Raw genomic sequence first — 14,186 nt, 5'->3', positions numbered from 1 at the left:
GAATAAGACTGAGAATGGAGGAGAGCAGAGAGCAAAAGGCGCGAGCACAGTTGAAGACAGTGCAGTTAAAACATTACAAACAATAGCTAGTACATGGACCTTGAGCAGAAACCTTTGTCTGATTAACCATAAGGTGCAGTTGAAAGCTCTGGAAAAAGCTTGTAAGTGCACTTTTTTTCAAACTAAAGTTGAGAGTAAAGTAGATCCATTTTTTTTTCTTTATTATTATTATTATTATTATTTTATTTCACCAGAAGTATTCTCATTGAGATTCAGAGTCTCTTTTACGAGGGGGTCCTGGCCAAGACAGCAGCATAAAAAGTTTCACACAAGGGAAACAGGCGATTGACTCAAAAACAATCAGCAAATTACATCAAGACAATAAAGTTACCAGCGCTCAGTAACAGAACATGTGCATTCAGTGCTCAAATAGCCCTTAATCCTGTTCTTATAGTCTTCCATGTATCAGCAAGTCTCCGTCTCTATAGCTCACACCAAGATGAAGGTGCAAAAACTTTAAAAGGACTTTCACCAAAGACACGGCGGGTATAACATACATAATTTGTTCACATGACCAAAGGTTGCAGCTGCAGATAGTTTAAGGAGTCAGTCGAGAAGACAAATGTGCTAATGTTATTATCTATGATTGGACAAAGAGGACCAACCAATAATAATAAAAAGAGTCAAGTCAAAAACTCCATACGCTAATGAAGTTCAGTAGAAAAGCAAAGAGAGAAAATACCATCAGCTGATGAAGATAGTGAGATGCAGTTGAAAGCCAGTAAGAGGACTAAACCAGAGCAGAATATATGTGTTTACCACATGGATAAAGCAGCTTGGTGGCCAGTAGCACTGTGAAAGTTTGGCTGAAAGTTTCATAGCAACAATTTGATCAACAAATAGGTGATTAGAACATAAAATCTTAATTGGATGAAAAGATGAACGGATTAAAACTGAAATCACAAATTAGGACATCAAGAGTCGACACATTACTTTGATTGGAAGTCATAGACAGAATTGAAGTTGATTTAAATGGGTGGGATTGGTGTGTTTTTCCTCTGTTAAACATGCAGACAGGCTGGAGAATAACAGGCTCATTTAATGGACATTACCTCACACACAGTTAATTATCACCCTGTATTCTATTTTTGCGATGGTAACTTAAGGGCACCTTTAAAGTTACATAACATGGAGTTGCATCGCTGCTTAGAGTCATTCCAGGAACAGGTTGTGTTAAACATGACAGATCCCAAAGCAAAGAGACCCTGTCTGTGTGAAGAAATCCTGAGCTCCTGGGTGTCTTTGCACTTAGTTCACCAGGTAATTGATCAAATTAATCCCTCAGGACGTACCAGTGTGTGTGTGTGTGTGTGTGTGTATGTGTATATGTGTGTACTTGAACCTCACACATGTGTATAGACATATGTAATGGTGTTTTTTGGGTTTTTTTTTTTTTTTTTTTTCTGAGAGCCATCTGATTCTCATTATGTCGTGGGAGGAACAGGAAGGCAGTTGACTAATTCACAGCCTCATGTAGCCTGTTGCCTTCGGCGCCACCAGACAGACCTCCTTTTTCATGTGAAAGACGCTGTTGTTGTTGCCACGTGTGCTGCCAGTGGACAGCCTCTGCAGTGTTCAGACATGAAACACATTCAAGGCGAGATCTGAACAAAGAGATAAAACCTTAAATAGTTATAATTCAATTCTATAAATGAGTTAAATCATCTTCTTGTCTTTAACACACATGGCACAAGCCAATTTCCCCTTATATTCACAATTTGCATTCAGAAACAACAGAGGACTGTTAAGGATTATTCAAAATATGAAATCATATATGTATGCCAAATGTATGATTTAGACCACAATATTGAGCCAATAATGTTTAAATGTATTACAGAGCCATTTTATGAAGAGCACATGCTGCGTTTCACACAAATTTGACACAATTTTTCACACAGTTATTTCTCACTCCCTTACTTTGGCTCATGTTTTCCTGCTGAAGACCTCTGGAAAGAATTCAAGATCAAACATTAATTTCTACTAAAGGCTCGCTAATTTTCTAAAACAGCCCGGGGTTGGAGTTTTTAGTAAAAATGTATCGACCTGAGGCCGATGCAAAGTCGAGTGTAGTTACGTAGTCCACAAAACATTTCTGGAGCTTCACAGCAAAATAGTGTTGCAGCATTTTCGTAAACAACTGAAGCAGATGGGGACTTGTTTTGAAAGTTAAAAAAGAAGGCGAAAAAGCACAAACATCGCCACACAGCTAATCACTCTAATCAAAGTCTCCTTTTTTAAGCCAAAATCTTTACAGTAGCCGCTCAGCTAAAAGCGTTAGCGGTGCATGAGCTTGGCTGTGCGTCAAGGGTGTAAATAATGTCTCGTCAAATCAATTTGACTTGGATTACATCAGATCGGATTTTTGTGCCCGCACATCTGCAACCTATCTGCATGGGTTGCTGTGGTATAGACGTAGGCGAAAGCATGGGAATTGGAGATCCATCATCTCGTTTTCCACACAATCGTGATTGCTGTTGTCGTAAGTGACACAAAAGACCCTTCCAAATCTGATTATAGTGGCCAGAGCTGGACTGAGACACATCTGCACAAATCTGATGTGAATAGCATCTCAGACCACCTTCAAATGTGGCTTGGATCTGATTTGCACAAATTGCATTTCATGTGGTTTTTTGCCGTGCAGACTTTATAAAATCAATCTGGACACATTCTGGATATGCCAAAAAACAATTGGCAGTCTGAACATAGCCTATGTGTAAGCTACAAAGCCTCAGTCTTTGGCTGCCTAAAGAATATTTTTGAGAAACAAAGATTATCACCAGACCTTGTTGGAGCATCCTGCAAACTTAATTATCGCCCTCACTAACAAATAGTTTGTGTCTGGTGTTTATGTGTCTTTGCATCTATGTCTCAATGTGTGTGCACGTTGTTCCTTCTAGCCATGGAGAGTCACGGCGAGTGTGAGATCAAGGTGCAGCTGAACTGCAGCCACTGTCAAACGCAGAGCTGCAAACGAGATGAAGATACTCATCTCATCCTCTGTCTCTGCGACGACGAAGAAGTCCTGGCCAGCGACAATGTCACATGTATCGGCGCCATAGGTACGTAATCCCCCCCCGAACAAACACAGATTTTTCTTTTGGATAAAAAACATTTTGTGTTAGGAATTTGACGATAAATCCCTCAAAATGCTTTCCAGTCTGAACAGATAAAGCTCTAATCTAAACACCCTTTGATGCCTAATTATTGACACTTTTCTCCTAGAAACTCCTCACGGCCTGGCTCCGCAGGGCCAGATGTCAACATCTTTGATCCTGGCAGTCGTGGTCTCCACCATCGCGAGTGGCATGGCGCTGATCTGCGCCGGCATCATCCTCAGTAAGAGACTCTTCCAGTTCTGTGTGCAGTCTGTCCCCGCCACCTTCCACCGGCTGTGAGCACAGCTGGACGTACAGATTCCTCCAGATGTTACTGACAGAAACAGGAACATTTTTGTTGACGTGTTGGTTTAACTACCCTCCTCTGGCTGTGCGCGGAGTGATTAAAGGAGCTGTGGGAAAGATATGGTTCTGAATTATACGACATTATGAAGTGAGCACATATGGACACTTTTATTAGAAGCACTTACTGTGTCTTATGTCAGGTGATGCTCTCCTGTTGCTGGCTGTGTGTCAAAACAATCCTGACTGTTTTATTGTGCCCAACAGTGCAGATGAGAAGTGAGATAATGCAGTTAAATACCCTATTGTTTATATTTATTTTCTACAGATTGCTCTCATCGAGGCAGGAAACAGTAGGGGGGTACTGTAAGCATCTCACTGTATGACTTTAATATAAAACTACATCATTGGCTTCGAAAGGACAAGTGGAAAGGTCTGACATTTAACTAGGACATTACTCTCAGTTTGAGGTGTGTACTGATGAGACCAGATTAGATAGCAGTAAATGTCAAGCATTAAGATTCACTGGCTGAAAAAAAAATTAAACAGTCATGATTAAATAGACATCAAGATTAGAATAGTATGAAAAAAATAGAGAAATGGGATGCAAGATTAGCCTTTCAGTCACTTTGGGAAGCGCACAGTGAGTTTATCTTCACCCACGGGCATTGACTCTCTATGATAAGATTGTCAGAGGATATAGCAGCTGTGATACAGCATAATGCTATTTACACGGAGCACTGTGATATAGAGCATTTGGGAGAGGGTGGGCAAAAGACGACTAGATTTGTTCGATTTTTGTAATCCGAGACAATCGGACAGTCAGACACGTTGTTAAAAGCTTTACTTATGATTCTTGCACAAATAAACTGCTTAAAATAGGAATAATTAGGGAATTAACCGTTTTTTGTAGTTTTAATTTTACTACTCAGTGGCAATTACACTCTAGGAAAGAGACAACTGAGAGACAAAGAGACAACCATAATCTCATATTCAATATGAATTATGATCACCTAATGGTACTAATGTTGCATTAGTATTTAACTGTGTCTCAAAAGCTGCTATGCTATATATACTGTTTTATGTTGACTTATATACTAAACCTCATGTCATCAGTAGACACTATACAATTTGTATGTAGCTGTAACCACAACATATGCAGTCAGTCTGCAATCACATAGGACAGTGAGGGATTATCCAGCTAATAACACTTTTTTTTTTTTGCACCTTTGTCAGCTTTTTGACGAGCGTCTCCTGCAGGTAAATGGGAAGGGAATCCTGACATTTTGGTTGACCCACTAATCCCCCACCAAGTGCTGTTTCAGGTGTTTGAATATAGATTCGCTCTCCCCCGTCCTCTGCGTAACCTCGCCGAAAGTGCTGAATATTAAGTGAACCTCAGCAGTGAGAGACTTGCTCTTCCTTTCCCGAAGACAGAATCTGAAGAACCTCTTTGTGTGAGGGCCCTCTGGAGAAATCTGCACAGCGCTGACTTCCTGTATATATAAAAATATATTGGTTACATTTTCAGCTCTCTGTGCTTGTGCGCTGTCTGTAAAAGAAAACCAGGCATGACAAAAGCAGTTCGGGTTTTTGACTGAACTAAAACTTAAGAGTCAACCTAAGGTCAGGGAAGGGATAAATAAAAATAAATCTGACAGATTAAAGGGGCAATATGGAGATTTTTTTTACCCCATTGACAGTAAGACCTGAGTAAGGTAATGTCAGTTTTCGAGCCAACCTTAAAAGATAAAAACCTGAGCCTAATTTTTATAGTTTTACATTTTTACATCCAGTTTTTCATCGGACTCAAACTCAACCTTTAAAGCATCCAAGTCGCAGAATAACAAACAAATTAACCATTGGAGCAGTGGTAGACCAGCAACTCCAGTGTTCTGCAAGGTTAAATAACTGTTTTTATCAATAGAGTCTGGCTTTGATTAGAGATATAACAGCTGGAGTTCCCCTTTAAAGCAAAGTATCTTGAAACTTTGGGGGTTCGGGTGGGACCTCTGATCCAACACCACTGCTGGACAATAATTTTCCCTGACACAGAGGAAATGAAGACCCCACGTTCATGCTCCCCAGAGGATGATCCCCTTTTCATTTTGGATCTTTGCATGCAAAATATCTCATTATTTAATATACACAATTGCTGAGCACATTCATACTCTCAAGGGGAACAACCCTTTTTTTTCAAATGACAAACCTTACAAGCACACCAATAGAATACTAGGCTAATGGCTGATGAGAAAATGAATTTAGCTCTGTCTGCAGATGCGGACAAACTTTATGGGAGATGAGAGATTTGGGAAAATACGCAGTAATGTCATATTTTTAAACGATGGGAAAAAGGAAATTCAATAAAGTGGAAAGAGCAATTTAGCTGGAGTTAAGGTCAGCCAGGCCATAACATATTAGTCATCAGATGAATGTTCTTTTAAGACAAAAGACAACAAACAAGAACACAGAACAAATGAAAATGTGAAAGAATAATGTAAAATGTTTGTTCAAGCAATACATTTATGCATCACATAGAAGATCATGTGTAATCAGTCAAGAAAGTCTAGCTTATTATAATCAGTCATTAACAACCTGCTGTGGAGTGTAACTGCATCATACTCCTATAATTATCAAAGTCCAAACTAAGCTGACTTCTATGCACAACATAATGACAAATGAAGTGTGATGTGTCCACTAACTGTATTGTGTGTAATTTTGTGAATATGCAAGTGAATAAATCACATACTAAAACAAAAACATGACACTTGTATACAAATGTTGCTTTGCGCTGCAAGAAAACACACCCACACACATCCTTCAGGTTAACGGTGTCTCTTCACCTGAGCTCTCCCCCATGCAGGGAGGTAGTCTGTTCCCTGGGCGCCCCATCTCCTCCTCCTCCCCTCCTCCCCTTCCACCTGCTCCTTCTCCTCAACTCACCCCTCCTCCCAACCCCCCTGAGTCCCTAGCATCTGCACCGGGCGATGGCTCGACGGCACCTCTTACCTGCACGCAACGCCCCCTCCCTGGCAGACTACCAACCTGCATCGGGGACGTGGGCTGCCTCCATGGCGGGTGAGTCCAAACTCACTGGCAATGACAGTCTAGGAGCAGTAACCAAGGAGAGGACATCCCACCATTGTGTGTGGACCAATTTGTCTTCTTAAGAACAAAATGACCAACTTTCTGACTGTTTTCCGCTGGCCCTAAGAGTGTGCATCAACTTGCATTGACTAGTGAGATGCGACTTGACCCCTCCTTGTGTTACCGCTCCTACTGTTAGCAGAGAGTCAGGAAGTTACTTCTACAACTTACATGCGAGTGTGGGGTCCAGTCAGGCTTGTGATTTTTAAAAACCATCTCAGACTTTGAAGTGAAACGAGCTCGTCTTCGTCTTGTCTTTGCCTTCAGTGTGGTACCGCAGGAAGAACAACCTGCACGCAGTGAGGGGGCGTCTGCAGAGTCCGGAGTACAAGCTGAGCAAGATCCGCTCTTCCACCATCATGACGGACTACAACCCCAACTACTGCTTTGCAGGAAAAGCTGCTTCACTCAATGAACTGAAGGAGGTACCGCGCAAGAACATAACGCTTCTCAGGTACAGCACACCTGGACATGATAAATGTTCATTTGAAGTTCTGAAAGCTCCCTGTGCTGACACAGTACAGATGATTTCACTTGTTTTGTTGTATTTTTCATTTTGCTTCTCAGGGCTCTCGGCCATGGTGCATTTGGCGAAGTCTATGAAGGACAGGTTCTGGGGATGAGCGGTGATAACAATCCCATGCAGGTGGCCATAAAGGTCAGCACGCACTCTGTGAAGCATGAGGAAAATTTGCACCTAAATGTTACATGATACCTCACAAGGAATTATGTTGATTACGTGCAACCCACTCAACACCTCCACAGGGTTGATTCTACCTTGTGGATTTAAAGGTCACATGCGCATGTAGGATTTGAAAAGACAGGTTTAGTCATGCATCTATTTACAGAAAGGTTATTTGCTTCACTATCTACAAAGAACCCTGATTCCAATGAAGTTGAGACGTAAATAACACATTGTTACAAAGTGTTCCTGAGCCCATGTAGTAATATCCTGTATACAGTCACATGTTACAAGGTGGTGAACCTCGCCCCATCTTTGCTTGTGAGCGACTGAGCCTTTCAAGGATGCACCTTCATACCCGATCACGATACACCATCCTTTGTTACTCCTGTCCTAACTTGTTTGAAAGGTGCTGCTGGCATCAAATTCAGATTAAGTATCATGACTGCACAAAATGACTGATGACTGTGAAAAAGAAGAAATTGAGCTCACTGACCTTTGCACGGGGTAAAAAGGGAAAAGCTGAGTGGGCACTGCATGTGCTTGCCTGCTTCTCAATAGTACACTGATTAGCTCTAATGATGTCTTCCCTCTTGACAATGGCGCACACTCACCTCACACTACTTCTCTGATTCTCTCCACTCCACAGACTCTTCCAGAAATCTGCTCCGAACAGGATGAAATGGATTTCCTGATGGAGGCACTGATTATGAGGTGCGGCTCCACACATTCTTTAGTGCAGTTCACACCTTGTTTCACTTAATGCACCCTTCTTATTGCACACCTGGCATGTGTGAAGATTCGTGTGCTCATGCCTTCAGACAGCAACAGGCTTTGTTTTATGACTAAACATGTTATTCTGAGTTTGAGTAAATAACACATAACTGGAGCCAGATGTGAAAATTCACTCATTAGAAATCAAACACCTACTAAAATAAAGCCTCTCAAATGATTCAATGACAATCAAGCCTGTGGGCCTATGTTTAGATCAGTAACACTGATTACACTGACTATCTCAGTGTTAGATGAGATTAAACACTGAGATAGTCACCCAGGTCACATGTACAGAAGTTGTTAAGGGACAAAGCTAGCATAAAACCATTTGCTGTAACTAAATCTGGATTTGAGTGCACACAACAACAGATTTGTTAGCTCAGTATGTTGCAGATTTGTAAGCTCAGTGTCGACAGTGTAAAAATACAAGATTTAGAGCATAATGAACATTTTGAGGCCACAAGAGGAGTTGTGTGTGAGATTTAAGGGATTCACGAGAGCAGTGGGGCATCCTTTTTTCATATCCTCTTCCAATCTGTGTTATTATTTGAATTCTCCTCACCTGAACGTTCAAGTAAGCGAAGACCAGGCGGTGAAGCATCACCTTTAAGCCTTCCCTGTGTGTCCCATCAGCTTCTTCATTGGTCCAAAAGGTTTTAACTGTGATAAAGATTTGAGCCTGACAACCAAGATACTGATGAAGCCTGTCAGCAAAAAAACTTAGATAAATCCCTTTTTACATTATAATTGTCACACTGCTCAGAATCTGCTGAAGTTATTGGAGAGAATATTTCAAACTGAGCATGAACCAAATCTTTTTTTTTTTATGTCTTTTTTCTCTTCTTTTATACTGAAAACGTGATCTTGCAGACTGATTAAAACTTGTCATCTGAGATTCCTTTCATTCATTTTAAGGAGACCCAGGACTCATTTGACAATAGATGTAGTGTCTCTTACTGCAATGTTTCCTACAGTAGTTACAGAGGATTTCTTCATCTTATTGTACCTTTCTTTTTGGTGTTTATTTTCTAAATTAACGGTTTATTGTATGAAAACAATAGATGAGGAACATTTAACCTCCATTAACTACAATTAATGTTATTATTTCATACATATAAGAAAAGGAAAAAATATACAAATATTTGTTGTTATATGGTAAAACAATGTGTGTACCAACCCCCGTCCTCTCTCTCTCTTTCATCAGCATTGTCGCCCAGCACGTTTTACACGATTAACACACAAGTCTGCTAATCCAGTCTCTCTTCACCTTTTTTTCCACGCAGCAAGTTCAGCCATGAGAACATTGTGCGCTGCATTGGCGTCAGCCTGAACATCCTGCCACGTTTCATCCTGCTGGAGCTGATGACCGGAGGGGACATGAAGACCTTCTTGAGACAGAACAGGCCACGAGCTGTACGTCTGCACTACACCTTTCTCTCTGTGTGTGTGTGTGTTTGTGTGTGTTTGTGTGTTCGGTACACTAAATTGAGCTATGCTGTATCCAGGGCCAGGCCTCCTCTCTCACCATGCGGGAGCTGCTGCAGATGGCCAGAGACATCGCCTTCGGCTGTCGCTACCTGGAGGAGAACCACTTCATACACAGGTTCAGACCCCACACCCTGTCTTTACTGCGAAGAGCTCAGTCTAAACACAAACTGAATATGGGGATCAACAACACTCAAATAAAACTGTTACTATTTTTTGTTTTAATCTAGGAAATTATTGTTTTTTTTTCTTGTTTTTTTTCATTTTAAATATTATAAAACCTGATTAAAAAAGTCTCAAAATGATTGTGGATCAGAAAAAATGTGGCAGAGCTATCAACTATACTTAATATTTGAGGGGTTGGTGGAGAGTTTAGTGCCATCATGAAGCTACATTTGGTAACAGATGTTTGTTTTTCCAGAGACATCGCTGCTAGAAATTGCCTGCTAACCTGCCCTGGACCAGAAAGAGTAGCCAAAATTGGAGACTTTGGCATGGCACGAGACATATACAGGTCTGTATGTTGACTCTGCATCGTCTCTCACACCGGCATTTCACTTAACAAAGCACACAAGATGAGTCACGATGATGTCTTTTCAGCCCGGGCATCACTGGGTTAATGTGGCCAGTTGAAAAGCTGCAGGGGCAGAATTTAAATATACTCACAGAGTTCATGGCACTGTGGTATTTCCTTCTCTTCTAAACTGACGATAAATGGAAATTCCTAAATCCGATTGTTTATTTCTTCTCCCCAGAGCCAGCTATTACAGGAAAGGCGGTCGTGCCATGCTGCCGGTCAAATGGATGCCACCGGAGGCCTTCATGGAAGGAATCTTCACTTGCAAGACCGACACATGGTATAAATCCTAAACACATAATATCATTTTTACTGTAAGGCTCCAAACGGATAATTTCTTAAAGAGGAACTGTTTTGGATTTAAAAAGAGGAATACTATTTCCTTTTCTGCCTGTGACACCACATACAGTACTCCTGAGTAGTCCCAGCAGCGTAATTTATAAGCCTCCTTGAAGGCAGTACAACACAAGCTGGAAAGATTTTCACAAACCTAGCCATTTTACCCCTTAGCACAGACCTACAGGGAACTCAACATCTTTAAAAGCCATATATCAAGTACAAATCTTTACAAGACAGAACAGCATCTGTATTCAAGACACAGAGCCAGCTGAAAAGAGAACGCTGTGGGGAACAGGGTCCAAACCACTTCTCGGATGTCAGGTCAAATATTTTACATGAGCCAAAATCGTCAAAATGTCTTTTGTAGACTGGAGGGCAGATTTGTTTACAGATCGTGTTTGAACAAAAGCAAAGTTGCGATCAGAATCTTTAGGTGAATATAAGGCATTCATAAAACCTGGGGGTGGAGAGATGCACAGCATCAGCTCAAATTTGACCACAGAAAAGTATAGTTCGGTCAAACTCTCAGGAGGCACATTGTTCCTTCTTGCTTAAAGTTGTTTGGAAGAGGAGTCATTTTCCCTGGAGGATGGTGACCCAGACCATATTGTAAAACGAGGAGTGTGAGCTTCGGAGGCATTTCCTGTAGTTGCCAGACCTCAACCTTTGCATAAAAAAACATTATAATTTGTTTTCTATTGGTGTTGCAAACAGAAACATTCTTATGCTTTCACTTACTGCTTTCACACTATGGGGCTCAGCTCCAATAATACTACATGCAACAAACGTTCATTTAGTCAAAGAGCTGCTTTGAAGTTGGATGCACAAGAGGTGCTTTCAGCCAATGAATGATTACATCTCCAGCTGGCTGAATGTTGGAATATGTATCGATTCTGGTATCCTCAGTCTAAGGAGCATGAAGGTTCAATGTGTGATACAGGATGGAGTCAGCTCAGTTGTTGATCTGTTTCTCCCCCTGCAGGTCGTTTGGAGTGCTGCTGTGGGAGATCATGTCTCTGGGTTACATGCCGTATCCGTGTAAAACCAACCAAGAGGTGCTGGAGTTTGTCACCGCCGGAGGCAGGATGGATCCTCCCAAGAGCTGCCCAGGGCCCGTGTGAGTACTGACAGGAAGTCTGTCTGAAATGATGAGCCTGGATGTTAAGTTCAAGCAGGGTCAGGCAGGTTTTCTGGGAGTAAATGTTTCACCAAATCCCTGCTATGATGATGCAAGATGGATCTTCAGTTTCAGTTCCCTTTCCTTCATGCAACACTATTCTTAAGGGAATGACTTGACTCGACTCGACCAAGAAAAAACTCCAGACTTGTGATATTTGTCAAAAATCTCATTGTGTTAATATGTTGTGACAGTGCCAGCAGTCATCTCTACAACATTGTTGCAATATCGATATTTTAAGGCCATAACGGAAAGCCTTAAAGAGTACTAATTTACAAGACATGAAGCTGAAAAAATATATCTGAGAGGTGTTTCTGTTACTGTGTAGTTATCGGATCATGACCCAGTGTTGGCAGCACTGTCCCGAGCACCGGCCCAACTTCTCTACTATCCTGGAGAGAATTAACTACTGCTCTCAGGTATGAACTACATCACACCTGTCTGTAGATGCATACAATTTCCATTAGTGTTATATCATTTATTTACTCTTCCTTCTTCATTCTTCGCTTCCTCCCCTTCACTACTCTTTAGGACCCAGATGTGATCAACACTCCCCTACCAGTGGAATATACCCCAAACACAGATGATGAAGGTGGCAGGGTAATCCGTCCCTCTGACCACACCTCCAACAGCCTCACTCCACTCGCGGTTTCCCACCCTGTTTCCCAGGATTCCTCCTCCCAGCTGGGGCTCTCCTCCTTGGGCTTGGGTCCATCCCCTCTCCCCCCACAGCCTACCAAACCTCGTCTGCTCCTCCAAAGAACCCAACCCGTCCACCATGAAGTGACATCATGCCGTGAGGCTCTAGAGCCGTCCTGGGCTGAGCCCGTTCCTGCCCCTGGCTTGTCAGCAGGAGGCCACTGGCTCCACCCCGAACCTCCTCATCACCGCCCTTGCTCCAGAAACAACTCCTCCTCAGGGAGTCAGAGGCTGAAGAACAAGACGAAGAACTTGTGGAACCCCACATATGGCTCCTGGGTTTTGGAAAACTTCAGGGGGAAGAAGACTCTCGCTCACACTCAGTCCATGCCGCTCTCTAGCTCCTCCTCCTCCCCCTCCAACACTCAGGCTCCTCAGACCTGCAATGAGACTGGGTGCGACAATACCAGCCTCTGCACCCCCTCAACACCATCCCCTTCCTGCCAGGCTCAAGCTGCCACGAGCACGTCCTCCCATAAGACCCCAGCAGGTGGCAGCACAAAAGCTGGTATGGACCTGGCTAAGCTCCAGAGTTTCCCCTGTGGCAACGTCAACTATGCTTACGATGAGCAAAGCTACGAGGCAGAGAGTCTACCGCTGGTTGTGCCCAAAGCCCCTGAAGCCATCACAAACACCAGCTCTGCCCCCAGTGTCTCCTCAGGTACCAGCCTGGGTCTCGTGTTAGGCCTCCACACCTCCTCATCCTGTATGCCCAAGCTGCTGCTGAAGCGCCACGCCAGCTACGGACACGAGGACGTCAGGAGACACACCAAAGCTGAGAAACCCACACGTGACCGAGACTCAGGCTTTTCTCTGTCCGAAGACCTCAGCGTCACCCCCATCTAAGAAACTGTAACAGCGATTTTAACTGATATTAAAACTAAACGTCACCCGGAGCCCTTTCTCTCACAGCCTGAGACTAGAATCCTGGATTTCTGGAACAAAAAGCATGACGGCTCCGCTACGTCTGAGAGCCACAACATCAAATTATTCGAGCTCCTGGAATGCTGGAAAACACACTCGAACACTCACATGCACACGAACACTCCTCTGCACTGTGATACAGGGAGCCAACACTGGACTTCTGGTACACTGGTAGCTGAACACTGAAGCTGAAACATGGCAGCACGCGGCCCTGCGCTTTCTCCGGCTGCCATCCATAACTGCTGTAGTGGGACTCCTTTTATACCTATTTTGGTGTTTTCATGAAAGCTTTGAAAGTATGTTGCATCATAGTAAACAATTTGTAGTATTCAGTGTACAGTATGACAAGAACACGCTGAAAATATTGAGTCATTGGGAAGAGAATTTCCGAGCATTGTTTTTATTTTTAACTTCAAAAGTTTGAAATTCAGGAAAGGCTGCAGAGTTACTGAAACTATTTCATTCATATTATAGGCATACTTTAAGGTACTTACGGTACAACTTGGTACACGAACGTGCTTCTGATTTGCTTTCACCCAAATAATGTGAAAACACATCTGCCTAACATCCTGCAATAACATGCATTTTCTGAAAATGTGTCTCATGTTTTCTCAGCAGTCTGGCAAAAACTCTCAACACAAGGTCTTCTTACTTGTTGTTTCCAAAGCTTCCTGTGCAGACGGAGTTTGCTCAGTTGTCATGGAGATGGTTTGGTTGTTTAGCATGGGATTTCGGTTATGTAATAACAAGTGATTGTATAAATGAAGAGATCATAAGTGATGGTCTTAGGTGCCAAGTATGAATCTTCCTCTGGCCGTCGACCTGACTCCTTCGCAATGTCTTTGACCTCTTGAAACATAAGGTTTCCCGGAAAACCTCATGATAAAGACCAGAAGTCACTGCTCCTGGCCAAGAAATAGTCCC

The 14,186-nt window shown here is 42.6% G+C and overlaps 1 protein-coding gene across 1 annotated transcript in view; it reads left to right on the top strand.

Moving 5' to 3' along the window:
- The window catches only part of ltk (leukocyte receptor tyrosine kinase), a 31,713-nt gene extending 18,529 nt beyond the window's left edge, over window positions 1-13,184 (top strand). Inside the window, 12 exon segments of the mRNA XM_073483189.1 lie at window positions 2,958-3,141; window positions 3,299-3,396; window positions 6,873-7,059; window positions 7,173-7,263; window positions 7,937-8,001; window positions 9,345-9,474; window positions 9,567-9,664; window positions 9,968-10,060; window positions 10,302-10,403; window positions 11,445-11,579; window positions 11,968-12,058; window positions 12,171-13,184. Of these exon segments, the coding sequence (XP_073339290.1) occupies window positions 2,958-3,141; window positions 3,299-3,396; window positions 6,873-7,059; window positions 7,173-7,263; window positions 7,937-8,001; window positions 9,345-9,474; window positions 9,567-9,664; window positions 9,968-10,060; window positions 10,302-10,403; window positions 11,445-11,579; window positions 11,968-12,058; window positions 12,171-13,184 (2,288 nt within the window).
- Window positions 13,185-14,186: the final 1,002 nt, after the last annotated feature.

The sequence above is a fragment of the Pagrus major genome, chromosome 16, assembly GCF_040436345.1.
Source record: "Pagrus major chromosome 16, Pma_NU_1.0".
Taxonomy (NCBI): Eukaryota; Metazoa; Chordata; class Actinopteri; order Spariformes; family Sparidae; genus Pagrus; species Pagrus major.
The sequence above is the reverse complement of the archived record's forward strand: the minus strand, read 5'-3'. Positions and strand labels throughout refer to the sequence as shown.